The 16,013-nt window shown below is 44.6% G+C and overlaps 1 protein-coding gene across 1 annotated transcript in view; it reads right to left on the minus strand.

Moving 5' to 3' along the window:
- Nucleotides 1-16,013, minus strand: part of ANTXR1 (ANTXR cell adhesion molecule 1) — a 221,256-nt gene that overhangs the window by 66,870 nt on the left and 138,373 nt on the right. The window contains exon 13 of the mRNA XM_036908236.2: nucleotides 15,705-15,800. Coding sequence (XP_036764131.1) covers nucleotides 15,705-15,800 — 96 coding nt within the window. The remainder of the gene's footprint in view (nucleotides 1-15,704; nucleotides 15,801-16,013) is intronic.

Genomic DNA, 16,013 nt, shown 5'->3' on the forward strand with positions numbered 1-16,013 from the left:
TAAATGTGAACCCCGGTCAACCTTTTCCTGACTGTGAGGATTTGACAAGTCCCTGACCTTCCCTGAGCTCCACTGTCCTCATCTGTTAAATGGGAATAATGCAACTTTGTAGGAATTGAGTCATGGTGAGCAATAATGCTTGTAAACCATCTGGTAGAGAATGGGTGTTCAGTAGAAGGTGCGTACTATTATTATTCTCTTTTCCCTTTTTTCTCTCTTCTCCTTTCTCTGTCTCTTGCCTTTATTATACCTCTAACGAAGGTCTCACTCAAGCCCCTGTGTATACGAAATGACTTTGTGTGGTTTCCAGACGGAACAGGCTCGAGGCCGGAGCTTCATAAGATGAGTGAGACAGGAGGCTGGTAATCAGAGTGGTCAGGGAGGGGCTTCAGGGGGTAAGCAGCAGCGTGTTTCCCCACAGACTTCATCAGCCAGGAAGTGCAGCATCAAGCGGCCCACCCACCACACAGACTAACCCACTGGTGGGCTTAGGTTCAATGGACCTTAGTGAGTATCTGTTGATCTCTGAATCCAGCAATGAACCAAGGGGAGCCCAAAAGACAAAGCCAAAATCATGATTTATTAAGTATTTAATCCAAGGCAGACTGACTGTAATCCCAATTTCACACTGACACACTGTAAACTGGGCACCTGAGCTTCTGGAAGAATGCCACCATGCTCAGGTAAACAAGATTTAGGCCCCTCTACACTCCAGCCTCATTGGTTGGGTGTCTGGCACTATTCAGCAGGAATGAGGAAGTCTTCCTTTGGAGGAAACTCCACCCCCACCAGCCTTCCCCTGGGGGTAGGGAGCAGCTGGCCCAGAGGATGGCAGGAGAGCATTTCCAGGTGCATCCAGCAGGCTCAGCTGGGGTCATGAGTCACCCCAGCCCCAGAGCTGGATGGGCTGTCGGGGAGAGAGCCAAATCCTTGTGCCAAGACCAGCACACGGGCCACCCAAAGGAGGGCTCTGAGCCCAGGGACACGCCAGGCCTCTCCACCTCACCCCTCTGGAGGGCCAGCGGCCCTGTTGCCTGGAAGAGTGGCTGGACAGCAGGCTGCATGGCTCTTGAGCCTGCAGTGCCCCTGCGGCCCTGCTGCAGAGTGGCCCATGGCTCGCAGGGTAAAAGGCAGACTGCCCCCATCCGCTCTTCACTCTCCCCCTCACTTTCTGTGCTCCTGCCTCTCGGTCACCTTCCTGTTCCGTCCGCGCACCAGGCTGACCGCTTCTCACTTATAGCATCTTCCACCTAGATGGTTGCCATCCCCTCCCTGCTTTGTCCTCGTGCCTGTGGACACTTGTTAACACACCCAGCTAACACCTCCTCAGTGGACAGCTTACCTGCAGATACATCTCCCCTGGGTGTGTATACACTTCACCCCTGACCTCATAGAACAACCAAGACCCCCTTTACAGGACCTCACATACGCAGTGTCTTTTGTAGCACTTTGAATTGTAATTAAAAGGTTAATTGCATAATTCTTTGCCTCCAACTAGTATGGCTGAAAATTATTTCCAATTAGAGTGCAAGCTAGAATCAAGCTCAGGACTGTCAAGCTTAGGCTTGATTTCACTGACTTCCCTTCTTAGAAGGTTCTGGGAACTTCCCCTTCGTTGTGAGTGGGCTCATCGAAGAAGGATATGGTTGAAGAGTCCCTTAATAACATGCTTAGGAGGAAAACACCCCAATAAACATAATGATAAGCATAATGTGGTAGAACTGAATGCAAGTACTGGGGGTTAAACTGGGACATTTTTCATAGTTCTCCAGAGACCAGTACCCCTTCTGCTCTTAGCACCATCTTTAGTTGGGCTATTTTTGAAAGGGCAGGAAGTGACCACTGGCCTCCTTGGGATGCTGCCCTAGAGCCCGTTTCACATTTCTGGCTGGACTGGAGAGGTAAAGGGGATAAGGAAAGTGAGATGGAATAGGGAACTTCTGAATTCTCCTAGCGTTTCTTTGCTGATAATTTCTTGAAATTGTTTCTGCTGTGAATTGGGAGACTGGCCTCCTCTCTCCTCTTATCAGTGACTTTAATTCTGATTTTATCCATGTTCACTTAGGTAGACATGACATAGGGCCAGACCTGACAAAGTCTGTCATGTGGATAAAGGAAAGAAAGCCAGAAAAGACCAGGCAGAATCTTATTAAATTGAAATCTTACTGGCAACTTCTCATTGAATCAAAACAAATTCAAGTTTTCTTGTATACCCCTTAGTTTGGCTACTAGAAATGGTAATGATGGAAGATGCAAAAATAAAGTTAGCATGGTATGAATACAGAAGAGATAACCCATGCCCCAGGTCACTTTTGAAACCCGGGAACTTTATTCTGGTTTTATGAGTCAAGTTCAATCATTTAGGTCTCTGTAAAACTCTTAAAGCTTATGTTATAAAGTATTAAGGTGAAATAAAGGAACTGGTGGGTTTATTTTGCTCATTTTTCCTCTAGTATTCAAGTTTTGCTCCTGCTTTGTCTGTTTTGACCTTTTCCCTTTGTTTGCCCTTGCTAATGTTACTACTATAGTCCTGTGCAATAGCATGCAGAATACAGTCTGTCTGGTTTTTAATATGGGCACCTCTTCTTCCTCTCCAGACATTCCTTAAAGTCGTAAGTCAGGTCAACATGCTGCACGCAGAGCAGCAGTTTGCTAGGCCTGACTCTTCCCCCATAGCCCCCTGCTATGTCTCCATCACCACACCTCCATTTCTCCACTTTCTCCACCTTATCTTTCCTGTCACATCACGCTGGGACAGCCAGTGGCTGTAGGCTAAGCTGTGTGAGCTCATTTTAGACAGATTCTCATCTTACAGCATGAGAAGTGGGACAAAACAGGGGACTTCTTTTTGGGCCCCCTTCTTAAATTGTATCTAGTGACTCAGTATCCTTTTTGCATGAGCTGGATGAGAAGTACCTCCTGCAACTCCCTCTGCACCAAAGGTGTGGTTCTTTGGTTGCAAAGGACACTCTTCCTTGGCATGCAGCCAATTCTGTTATCCAGACAAAAACCTAAGAAAACCACTTAAGATAACTACTCTATTAAAATTAGCTACTTGTCCTCTGATTTGAATTAGCTCAGTAGTTTTAAACTTTGTCGAATATCAGAGTGACCTGGAGGGCTTCTTAAAACACAGATTTCTGGGCTGAATCCTGCAGTTTCTCATTAGGAGATCTGGAACAGGATCTTTGCATTTCTAACAAATTCCAAAATGACACTTAGGCTACTGCAGGTCCATGGACCACATGTCGAGGACTACGAATTAGCTTGTTTCTAACAATGCCCTACCTCAATTAGAGATGTGGGGGCATGTTTTGCTTCAAGTCAGACATTTCTATGAGTGCTCTGTTGAGAGTTCCTTATGGCTGATTAGAAACTCCAGTCTTGAAAGTGTTTCAGTCTAAAAATTATGGTGTTGCTGCTCTTTGTCTGGAATTTTGGGCTCTCCATTGCTCATCCATCGCCGTGTGGGTGAAAACATAAGACTGCTTCTGGAGGAAACTCTCAGCCCTGCTTGCAGGCACTCTCTTGCTTCCTCTGGTGAGCTTTTGAGCTCATCTGTGTGCAGAGCTGGCATGGCATGGATTCCTAGATCCAGTTCTGAACAGTCTCAGCCAGATGGTTCCCTGGGAGTTAGGGGCACAGACCCTCTCTTCCACTGTCTGCACCGCCGGCAGTTAACTCACTGACCTGTGTTTGCTTCTCTTCCTTCTGCACTGGACTCTAAGGCTCTAGAAGACATGGCATACTTGGTCACACAGCTCAGTGTTTATTACTCAGTCACTATTTCTGGACGAATGAGTGTGTGTATTCTTGTAAAGGAGAAGGCAAAGAAACTATTTCTGATTGCTCTAAACTTCCTTGCCTCTCAGATAAGCACTTCAGTGATACAAGATTCGAGTCTGGTCTCTCAGCCAGCTATACTAATTAGTAGGTTAAGAGTCTCAACTTCTAAGAGCAGGTCTTGGCACTAGATACATCATGGCGATCTCATGACAGTTCCCGGCTGGACTTAAACTAGTTATGGGACTTAACTGGACACCATCTACACCCCATTCTATCTGCTAACCCCAGTCTCCAAGTAAATTCACCTGCCCTGTGTTTCAACAATTCGTCTTCCGGCTTTGTGTCCCAAACTAAATTTCTAAGAAAGCTCCTGAAAATTTGAAAATGACATGTACTGTCTCTTTTGTTACAAGTGTATTTGTGATATGTGTCTTTGCTCACCCGTGGTAGGTAAATCGGGCAATGAAATCACTTAACTGTGAAATCATGTTACTTTAACATATGACTTTTCAATGAGGTAAAGGAGAAGATAATATGTATATATTAGTGCTGGTAATACACGTAATATCAGCCACTTTAAAATGTGAGGTAATTATATTTAGTGCCACTGAGTCTCATCAGGTGAGTGTGAAGAGGCTGCCCAGCTGCTGGTAGTGACCTGGGAGAAATACACCAAAGCCACGCACACCTCCTCCGCCTTCTCACTGTCAGTCACGCGTGTGCAATGTAAGCACATAGGGCGCTCCTGAGTCTGGGTACTTTTCTTCATAGAAGCGTTTAATGTGGCATCCTTAGCCTGAGTGTGTGTCCTGGTCATAAGAATTTCTGGGTTGAATGAAGGAGAAAAGCCTTAAGCTTGTGGAGGAGAAGCTTCTAAGGAGAGACGGCGGGACACCGTGAGGGCAATAGGAGTGCAGGGGACCACCCTGAGCCTCATCTGAAAACCCAGAGGAGAAAGGACTCACAGGAGCCACCCATGCTTTACAGGGATCCAGAGCACGTGCCACGGACTGAAGAAAAGGCACCAAGAAGAAGAGCCCTTTCATGGCATTTGGTCTTATTTGGAACCACACAAATAGCTTTTTTTGTTATGAAGAGAGGAACCTGGCACAACAACAAAAGCTGAATTTCTATTTTAAGCCAGGGCAGGAGGAATGACAAGACAATGAGTCACAGTCATCCACCTCTGGTGTCATGACACTTCATCCTAAGAATGTCCTCCCTTCCATCCTGTCACTGTAACTCAAAGCCACGGTGCTACATCATCCTTGTATCCACCAGGAAACTTCATGTGTTCATTTTCAAAAACCAAGGTACAGTGGTGTACTTACTGTAGCACGATTTTAACTAAGAACTTAAGATGCTAAAAATGGTGGAATTTTTAGAGTTTGTTCATTTTAAAGTGTCTTATTTTATTAGACTGCATGCACAGTTTTGAATGTTCTGCTTTGAACCTATTACCTCCATTAGTCCTGCTATTTTCATGGGGCCAAAATTCCATAATGTAGTGATATTTTTTTGGAACACACTTCCTGTTATAGGAGAAATGATGGTAGAGATCGTTTGATGTACTTGCTCTTTGACACCTGTTTTAATTGTGGAGAGAGCAAAGGAAAAGATTGCTCACAGGCCCTGACTTCATCATTTGAATTCTAGTTTTTTGTGCTTTCCATGTGTAGGTAAAGTCCCAGGAGTCTGAGTAATACCTATTGTTCCTTGGGTTCTGGTAATTTTGGATTGTGAGCTCATAGTCTGCATTTCCTTACGGGAATCCTATGAGGACTTCATGGAGGGACCAACCCGCCAGAGATGATTCAAGTTTCCTTCTGCAGATTCTGAAGTACCTCCAAACTGTGACCACTTTTTCTCAGCTTGCAATGTATAGAACTCCAAGTAGTGTATATTTAAATTCTAAAATTGAGAGGTTATGGTTCTGAACTCTTAGGGACACACACACAGACACCCTGAACTCATGGCTGATCTTCTTACTCAAGTTTCAATTGGCAGATGACACAATTCCAGGTCCCAAACTTTTATGGGCCTATGTAAGGCCTTTAAAGCAAATGTCTAGGTTATAGAGGTCAGAAAATCTCTCCTAGGACTACCACTGCTTTAGGGTCAGTGAACCATCTGATTTCTAGATCCTTTACTTTGGCCCTGAAAATGTACCGTTTTCCTGTGAGCCTGCCTATGCATTTAAAACAACTTTTATTATATATTTTTTCAAGAGTTTTTTTGTTTTGTTTTGCTATGTAGTCTACTGTATCACTAGTCAAGAGTAATTGATTTTTCAAAAATACCTTTGCATGCACAGAGGAGTTAGCTCAAATAAATGTTGTATATAGATGGCTAAAGTGTGTTGGAGACTTTGATTTATACCACTGCGTATTCTGGGACATTCAGGTTGATCTCAGTGCCTTATACTACATTCTGGATCAACACTCCTCTTCTGGCCTCACAGGTTCTGTATGAAAAGCCACCAGAACAGTGTTGTATATAGAAGAAATACCAATCAAGATCTGAAAAGTCACCAAACAAGGGCTTTACCATCACAGATAGAAGGGGATGCTTTCTCTCATACTTCTACAATCTAGACTTCCATTCTGATTCCCACACCTTATAATAAATATTCTTCTAATTAAAATCAAGAAGCCAAGGGAAAATAGGTAACTTGATGTGGAAAATGTTCAGGAACTATGACATACTAGCTGATGGACGATAAATGACTCTTCCTACTACATAGACATAAATGTAATAGAAACCTCACAGTTGATTGGAGTGGATTAATACTGGCAAGTAGTGACTGAATCCACTAACATTACACTGTAAAGGGTTATTTAGCAAAGGCTGGTGCCAAGGGTGTTGATCTAGAATGTAGTGTAAGAAATTTTCAAAGAAATAAGCACACATTTTCTTTTTATTTGGAGCTCAAATTTCAAATACTTTTTGGTTTCTCATCTCATCTCCCTTAAGAGCGGGCATATTTAAAAGGCCAAATTCATTAGCTACCAAAGTGCAAGTAGCGGCAGGAATTTCCGCATTTGTTGATAAGGCCTAAGTGACTTACATGGTCATTTAAAAGGATCCCTGTGCATTTTCTCCATGAGATGAAATTTCAGTGTCACTGCAAAACTATTAAGTGAGACAGTTGAAAAAATATCCAGGAATTCAGATTCTCTGAGGCTTGGAGAGGGAGCATCCGGTCTGCCTCGATGATGGGCAAGGTGAATCCAGCCACTAGCAGTGTCTACAGGATCTAAGCAGGGCACACAGGGAGCAGGGAAGGACTAATGATGGTCACAGTATGCTCAAGCTTGTCCGCTTTGATGTAGCTTCCCAGCAGGCCAGGACACAGGCTGCACCTCAGAAGCCAGGAATCTGCTCCTTTGGCTGCCCCAGCATTCCCTAGGTCTGTGCTTCCCAGACAGTATTTGACAGAATACTCATGTCCTCATGTCAGTGTGCCAATAGGTGTTTGGGAGGGTGGGGGTAGGGACAGGCCAAGGAAAGCTTCTAGGGTCAAAAGAGTGACTCACAATGCAAATTATCTTGTGAAAGACTCTGGGAAGTCCCTGCAGTGAAGACAGTTATGCTACTTTGCTTAATGGTGTCTTTCAAACTTACAGTATAAAAATACTGCCCCTGATAACTTGCATCATGTGATCCTCAGCTTGGTTCTATGTGGTACCAGGTGTGAGAACCACAGGCTAAGGAATCTCGAAGGGCAGGAATAGAATCACTTTGGGGAGCTAAGAATATAAGGAAGCAACCTGAGAGACAATATGATTCTCGTTTTCTTGTTTGTCATGGGGAAAATTAATATGAAAGGATTTGACCAATCCTTTAGTCGATGGAAGATCTCTATTGGACCTCAGTTGTGTCTAATGACAGCTCCCCTCTTTCCATTCCCCTCAGCAGGCATGAGGAGAGGGGTGGGTGGGTTATAAGGCAAGTCACAAGGCCAGCCCGGGAGAATGAGAGAAGCAACACGGGCAAGGTGGGATGAGAAGAGAGTGTGGGGCATGCAGGGCAAAGCTCTGGAGGGGAGGGCGGACCGTAGCAGAGCTCTGTGTGCTGGTGGGAGATGCTCTCCTAAGCTGCAGTGTGAGGAATGTCCAGATGGGAATGGGTGGGGGCTGGGGAGGGATCCAGAAAGCACCATGAGTCTAAGCCAAGATGCCTGGCTGAGGAGCTGCATGTACTAGTCAGGTTTCTATTACACAAACTATCAGTAAATCCCTTTGGTGATGTTAAGCTTGGTTGTCTGGCTCTATAAATTAAATGTTATGCTGAAAGGTGTGGGAAGCATTATTTGAAGACTTTATTTTTATTTCAATTTAAGGCATATCAAGTTCTTGATTAATTCTCGTCCTTGCAATTTGTCATTGGAGATGTCCAAGGGGCATATTTGCTGAACTATCCTTGAAAGTCAATGAAGGAATTAAACACGATCTTTTATCTAATGCCTGAAAACTGTTCGTAAGATACCTACAAGGCCATTAAGAACAAGAGAACAGAATTTGTTTATATTGGGAGAAATGCTGAATTCATGTACACGATCTTCTCCCAACAAATGGAATAAAAATATTTGCCATTATTTGGACAGATATATAATAATTTGACTTCACCTAAATAGTGTGGTTTAATTAGCTGGATTTCAGATGCATTGCAACTTTACAGTAGGATCTCTTCTTTTTTTTCTTTCTAATTATGGTAAAAAGCATAATACATAAAACTTACCATCTTAGCCATTTTTAAGTGTAGAGTTCAGTAGGGTTAAGTATATTCACATTGTTATGCAACAAATCTCCAGAGTTTTTTCATCTGGTAAAACATAGCAAGATCTTTTTACTGAGTTCCTGATATCTCAATAAAATGGATGCAGTTCTAGGATTTTATTTAAGAAACAGATTATGCAATGTGGTACATACAAACATTGCATGTAACATACATGTAACTGTGAAACAATAATACAAACACCCAGGAAACTACCATGCAGTGTAGTTCCATTGGTTTGTGGGTTCCTTCTGTAGCCATTCCCCTTCCCCCAAGATGATTTAGCTTTTTGGTTTATTTGGGAAATCATACAAATTACTTACTAGGTGCTGTACCCTATTTGGGATTAATTTCTTTGATTAGTTCTCTTTCTTCTGGCAGAGGTATGGTGAAAGAAATACATTTAAGTATAAATACTTGTGATAGAATGAGAATATTTTCTAATAGATGTGTGAAAAAAGTGCTATGGAAACCAAGTGAGCTTGCACCTGATTCTCCCCGGGGGGACTTGTGTATGAGGTGGGGTGCAGGGACACTGCTGAGATGGGATAGTCAGTAAGCAGACTTTGAAGAAAGTGGCACTGCTGACAGAGCAGATAAAGAAAGAAGATGAACATATTTCAGCAGGAGGAAACAATATGAACAAAGAGATCATGGGAAATAAGTACATGGTATGTCCACAGAGCCCCAGAGAACAGCGTGCCTACACTTGGCCCTCCCTCCATTTAACTACTTCACAAGCTTTGAGATTTATTAATAGCTTTGGGCCAGGCTCTATGTCATGCTCTGGGCAACTACAGCCCTGGCTTCCGACAGCTTATGTCTGCAGGGGAAGATGGACGAGCAAACAATGACACACTACATCATGGCTGGTGCTGCGAAGGAAGCAGGTGCCAAGGGAGTCTATGCATACGGAGGAGCAGCTATTGGGTGAGGCTGGGGAAGCAGGCTGGCCAGGTTGGGACAGGTCTACGTATGCCATGACAATGAATCTGAAGTCTATTTTAGGGACATTGAACAGCCAAGATAATTTTGGGCAGGGAAGTGAGTAGGACTATGACCTAATTACTTTTTTTTGAATATAAAATTCTCTCTAGTGAAAGCGAGAAAGACTGAAAGAGCAGTTAAGGTATTGCAATAGTTTGGGTGGGAGACACAGAGCCGTAGACCAAGGCAATGGCCTTCATTCATTCATGCCACAACTATTCATTAAGCAGTTATGAATGCAGACATTGGGCTTGTACTGGGGTAGAGGGTGTGGACGGATGTGCCAGATACAATGGAGTGTGAGAGAAGATGCACCACAGACAACTCGGAAGTGAGGTACGACAACAAGGGTCAGGGGCGGCCCCAGCTCTCACTCTGCAGTCTTCAGTTTGGGTGGCACGGGGGATGGTGACACATCCACTGATGAGCAGTGTTGGGATAACGTGATGGGTTTAGTCTGAGCCTTGCTGAGGGTGAGATGTCTACATCTGAGATGTCCATGGGTCCCTGGACTATGGCCTCTGTCCTCTGGAGTTACACGCAGCAATGCGTGGACACAGTAAGCAGCCATCAGCCCATCTGGGGTAGCTGAAGTCATGGCAGTTGCTGATACTGCCTGGGGACGACATGTAGAGAAAGCCAAAGACAATCGTGGAGAACAAGAGTTGAGCAGAGGAAGAAGAGCCCACAGCGGGGACAAGGACAACCTGAAGAGATATGAAGGTCTGCAGAAGCCTGGGGAGGAGCAAGTTTAAAGTATAGAGAGGTCAATAGTGCCGGCTGCTGGAAGAGCTCAAGTGGAATGAGAAACGAGCAGGTCCTCGGCTGTGGAATTCAGGGCTACAAGAGGTGGAGGGGAGACATGAGGGTGATGGAGGCCAGGGTGCAGTGGGCTGAAGAGCGGATGGCAGGAACTGCGGACAGCCTGCTCTGCAAAGGGTTTGTACGTGAAAGGAAGGGAGAGAGAAGGCAGGAGCCTGAAAGAGAAACAGGCCTGAAACATTTTTACAGGTTGAAGGAGGTGGTCACACCCTCTTAGGCAGAGGGGGAAAGACAGTGGAGGGGAGAGGATGAGGGTGCTGCAGGCAGGGATGAAGTGAGAGGGGACAAAATGAAGAGCGCTTGGAAAGCGCAGCGGCAGGCACAGGCTGCATCCGAGGAGAAGGGCTGTTGGAAGAGGACACGCAAATGTGCTACTTGAAGGGGAGGCCTCTCACAGGCGGCTTCCCCTTCTTCACTGAGACAGAAGAGCAGGTTGTCCACGGACAGTATAGGGGCCCAGGTCAGGGATCTCTGGGAGAATGGTGACACTGCGGGACACTGTGGAAAGAATCTGGGGCTCCATTAGGAGGAGGTCTGTTTGCTAAGCAGTGCTGAGGACTCATAAAGGTGCAGCGTCCCCCTCAGTATGTTTGGGTAATTCTCTTTGGAAGTGATCAGCATTTTGGGACCAGAAGAAGAGAATACATAAAATTTCTTGGTCTAGGCGTAGGGATGGGTGGGGCATGTGGGCTGAGAGACCAGGCAGGCATTTATTCTATCCCCAGAGTTTTGATTTGGAGGAGCCGGTCCCCGTGGCTCATCAGAATCTGTGTCTTGCTACCTGCTGTTCTGTAGGATGTGATGGCCTTTGTACATAATGCTGCCAGCCTAGGTGGGCTGCAGGATCACATCAGGGTGCTGCCACTTGGCTGGGATGATGGTAGACTCTCAGGGCTGCCTACAGTTTCTAGAACAGTTTAGTGCTCTAATATCATTGATTGTTAACTTTATCTCTGCACATTCAAGCCATACATATTTTTACTCAACTCATTTCAACTCTTTCATAATCCTCTTCTTCAGATTTCCTAGTCTTCCTCTTTTCCAAGTTGCACTTAGAGACTGCAATAATACTGGAATAAACTTATAAGCAGATAGAGTGGCCACGGCATGACTTAAAGGGTTCTGGCAGTGCCTCTTATGGAACTGAGTCAGGACTGCTTTTTTCTGATAAAATATCGACCCCTTGAATTCCCTTCTTGAAAATGCAAATAAACCCAGGGTGCAGAGTCCAGTGCCTCTCTCTCTTCCACTGTGGGTGCTTTTGTGCCAATGAATAAATATAGGAATCTTAGAAGCCAAAGGTTTACCTGGGGATACCAAGGGCCAAGTTTGGAAACACTGAAAGGTTTTGATCCAGGATCTGGCCAATTCTCTCTCTTTCCATCAGTCATTACTAATAGAGTATACTCTGTGGAGAACAGGTTAACCCAGGTTCCATCTAGCTGAAAGAGACGAGACTAGAAGGAAGTAGGGTCCTTCAGGAAAGGCAAAATGCAATGGGTGGCACCAGCCACTCTGACCCTTCAGATTTTTTCTTCCAGACAGGGCTGGCAGAAAGCAAGAGGATGAGGAGGCAGAGGGCAGGCCTGACAGTCACCACAATGCCTGATCTGGTCACGGTGGTCATTACATTTTGAAATGCCCCTTATGATAAGTAAATAGTGACCTGAGTACCTGCTCTTCTACCCCTGTCAACTTCCAGGATGTTGTAGACTTCCCTCCGCCCTTGTCCCATATCTAGGCACTAAAGGGCTAATGTTTGGCTCAACTGGGAGGGCCCTGCAGGTTCTTAAATATGTTGTGTATCACTTCTGGAGAGAACTTTGCAGAAAGGGGAGGAAGGGACACAGCAGAGACAAACCTCATGTACTCCCCATTTTGCAGGCCCTTTCTGCTCTCTGGCTATTTTCCATCATTGAGATGCAGCTTTGATACCAGGTCACAGGGGCATCTTGGGGCAGCGCAGGGGGAGGCACAGAGGAAGGTTTTAGGTCCTTTATTTGCAAGGATGCCCTCTGCTAGTCCCAAACTGTGGTGAGGGGTGCTGTCACTTAGGGGAGAGAAACTTCTTGCATCATCTTAACCAGGATCCTGGTGGGGACACGATGTTTGTCCTCCTTCCTGTATACACCCTTTAGAAAACACATGACTTTATTCTGTCCCCCTCAGACATCATCACTCATCAAAGAAACCAGTGATCTAAAAGTAGGTACTCGGGGCACACCAGTTCTCGGAATCCCATTCAGTTTTCAGAAATAGGGGTGAGGACAGTTCTTATAGACATCATAAACAGGAAAATCAAACTCCAAGCTATTCTCTTAAAAAAAAAATCCCCTAGGATTTAACAAAATCTGACCACATTAAGATATTTTTGGCTGCCTTCCAAAGCAACATGGACTTCACCAAATAAATTCATTAAGAAATATTTTGAATATTGCAAAACAGTCTGGCCTTGGGTGACACTGCTTCCAATAATGAAAGGTATTAAGAGACATTTCCCTGCATATTAAAACCACAACGAGGTATTACCTCATGCCTGTTAGAAGGGCTATCATCAAAAAGATAAGAGATAAATGCTGGAGGGGATGTGGAGGCAAGGGAACCCTTAATGTACTCTTGGTAGAAATATAAGTTGGTATAGTCACTATGGGAAACAGCATGGAGGTTCTTCAAAAAACTAAAAATGGAAATACCATACAATCCCACACCAGCAATCCCATTTCTGGGTATGTATCTAAAGGAAAGGAAATCACTATCCTGGAGGTATCTGTGCCCCATGTTCACTGCAACATTATTTACAATAGCCGAGACATGGGAACAACCTATGTGTCCATTGATGGGTGAATATATAAAGAAAATGTGGCATATGTAAATGCAGTGGAATACTACTCAGCCATAAAAAGGAAATCCTGTCATTTGTGACAAGATGGAATGGACCTTGAGAGCATTATGCTAAGGTGATATAAATCAGAGAAAGACAAATACTGTATGATCTCACTTATACGTGGAGTCTAAAAAAACCAAATTCATAGAAACAGAAATCATATCTGTGGTTGTCAGAGGTGGGGTGGGGGGAAGGAGGTGGGGGAATTGGGTAAAGGGGGTCAAAAGATACAAACTTCTAGTAATAAGATAAATAGTCCTGGGGATGTAATGTACAGCATGGTGACTATAGTTAATACTGTATTGTATATTTGAAACTTGCTAAGAGAGTAAATCTTAAAAGGTCTCATCACAAAAAATCTGCTTCACTATGTGAGGTCATGGGTGTTCACTAAACTTATTAATTTTTTTATGGTAACATTTTGTAATACATATATGTACCAAATCATTACGTACCTTAAACTTATACACGTTATACATCAATTATATCTCACTAAAAGAGACATTTCCCACCAATATAAATTGAATGCCATATAGTACAGTAATATATTCCTATTGTAATGCATATTTTAAATAATAATAAAAATAATAATGTATAGCACTTGTTATATTCTAAGCAGTATATATATAAACACCTTTAATCTTTTACCATGTACTCATGGGGTCAGTGTTGTTATTGTTCTCATCATATAAATGAGGAAACTGGGGCACAGAGAGGTTAAGTAACTTGCCCAGGATCACACAGCTACTAAGTGATGGAGCACTGCCTGGCTGTTCTATTGCTCCTAGCTCTCCCAAACTGGAGGTAACTGTATTTAATAACCAAAGGGAGCAGATGACTGAGGGTGGTGCCTATTACAATAGAAGGCCTGGTGTCCACTGTCTGCTGTACCTCCTCCTCCACCACCCTTTGCCAGCCCCTTCTTTAGGAACCCGCTGCATGGGTTTTTGTCCTTAATTTTTCAGAATTCCAGACTTGAAAATATGCTTGTTTTTGAGTCACCATAGAAAGCATTATATATGACTCATGGTTTTTTTTTTTTTTACTCTCAAAATAAAAATGGTTGTGCAGCTTTAAGTATTTAAAGCAACATTCAGGTCTGAGGGCTGCCATGGAAGAATCTGGTTAAAATCTTGGTGAATGAGTCCAGTCTGAGACTTGCACCTGTCCTGGGTCCCTCCCACACACGTTCTTGTTTGCTGTAGGTCATCTCTTTCCCTGAACACCTTGGGGCTTCTGGTGGTGCAAGAACCTCTTTCTAGAAGTCCCTGCCATATGGGTCCACATCCTGGCCAAGTCTCTTATTTCTTCTGTTTCCCACCTCTCTGAGATAACATTCGAACCATCTCCCCTTCTTTTCAAGTATGACATTATGAGTCTTTGATCTTTGTTCAGCTCAGCCCTACACACAGATGATGTGAGTCCTCTTGCACTGTGTGCTCAGCACTGGGATTTCAGAGGTGAGGTGAAGACAAGTTCTTGCCTGGAGAGGCTCCCCTTCTATTTTCCCCTGCTAGATTCTCCAGGGAGAACTAAGATACAGGGAAGGGAAGCTGCCCTGGCAGCAGAGCAGTGCTCACGGCAAACTCACCTGGCCTTCACAGCGCATGCTCTGATTTTGCATCTAGGCAGGCACATGCTGGAACCAGACATGTGAGAGCTAATGTTTTTCCTTCACTTGGATAATACTTTGTTTGGGCTGTTCCTAGCCTAGGGGTCAGGGAATAGAAGTTGATAAACACGCATGTATCATTTGGGCATGGCAGGTGATGGCAGGTTATTCGAGGCCCTAAGCCATTTGGGGAGCCATTGGCTGGAGCTATGTGGTGGCTCTAGATGACAATGATGGGGAGGTGACAGGTTCTTATTGATCTTGTGGCAAAAGTGATTAGACCAATGCCAGGCACACAGTAGGTGTAATCTCTAAATGTAAGCTAAAAGTAATGAAATAAAGGCAGGTGCTACTCTTTATTATTACAAATAAAGAGGCCCAAGGCATTATCTCAGATGGACAGACTAGTTGCGAAGACCAGGGTGGGCTTCGAAGAATATCAGCTGGCACAACTCAATAAGTGGGTGGATGTGAGTGTGAGTACCATGCATGTGTACTTATTACATGTCAAACGACACCTGTCATTTGCAGTACTCTGTGGTTCCTTCCCAAAGCACTGGAGCTGATGTGGCCACCTCAGCTGCCTACCTGAAGGGTGTGCCCACTGGCAGCCTCATCCTCTAACCCATACTGGCTCCTGGTGACTCAAGGTCCCATTGATCATATTAGTCTATGCTAACTTTATATAAATTATATAAACAATGCAAGATTTGTCCTCGATCTTTGCAGTTTTTTTGTCGCCCTTTCCTACTCATGGTCCTGTTAACCTTGTGTCGTCACCCTTTGCTTTGAGTGGCGGAGGCCTGAGGTGAGGCGGAAGGAGCCTGACACACTTACCACGGTGCAGCAGAGCGGCCAGAACCACCAGAGGAGGGCCAGGGCCAGGAGCAGGAACAGGATCAGCAGGGCGAGTGCCAGGATGGAGCCATCGGACTGCGGGGCCAAGAGAGAGGGCGGTCAGCATGGGCAGGCCACACCACTGGTCTCTCTCTCCCCACACGCCCATCCATTGTGCAGATTTAAGGGCCAGAGAAGAGCAAACAGTTCAAACTCTGCCCAGTAGTCTGGGTAACACACTCCATGCAGGCAAAAATTCTCATGAGAAAAATGGATCCCTCTTTTCAGAAGGCCCTGCTTTTCAATGCT

Source organism: Manis pentadactyla, chromosome 2 (assembly GCF_030020395.1).
Source record: "Manis pentadactyla isolate mManPen7 chromosome 2, mManPen7.hap1, whole genome shotgun sequence".
Taxonomy (NCBI): domain Eukaryota; kingdom Metazoa; phylum Chordata; class Mammalia; order Pholidota; family Manidae; genus Manis; species Manis pentadactyla.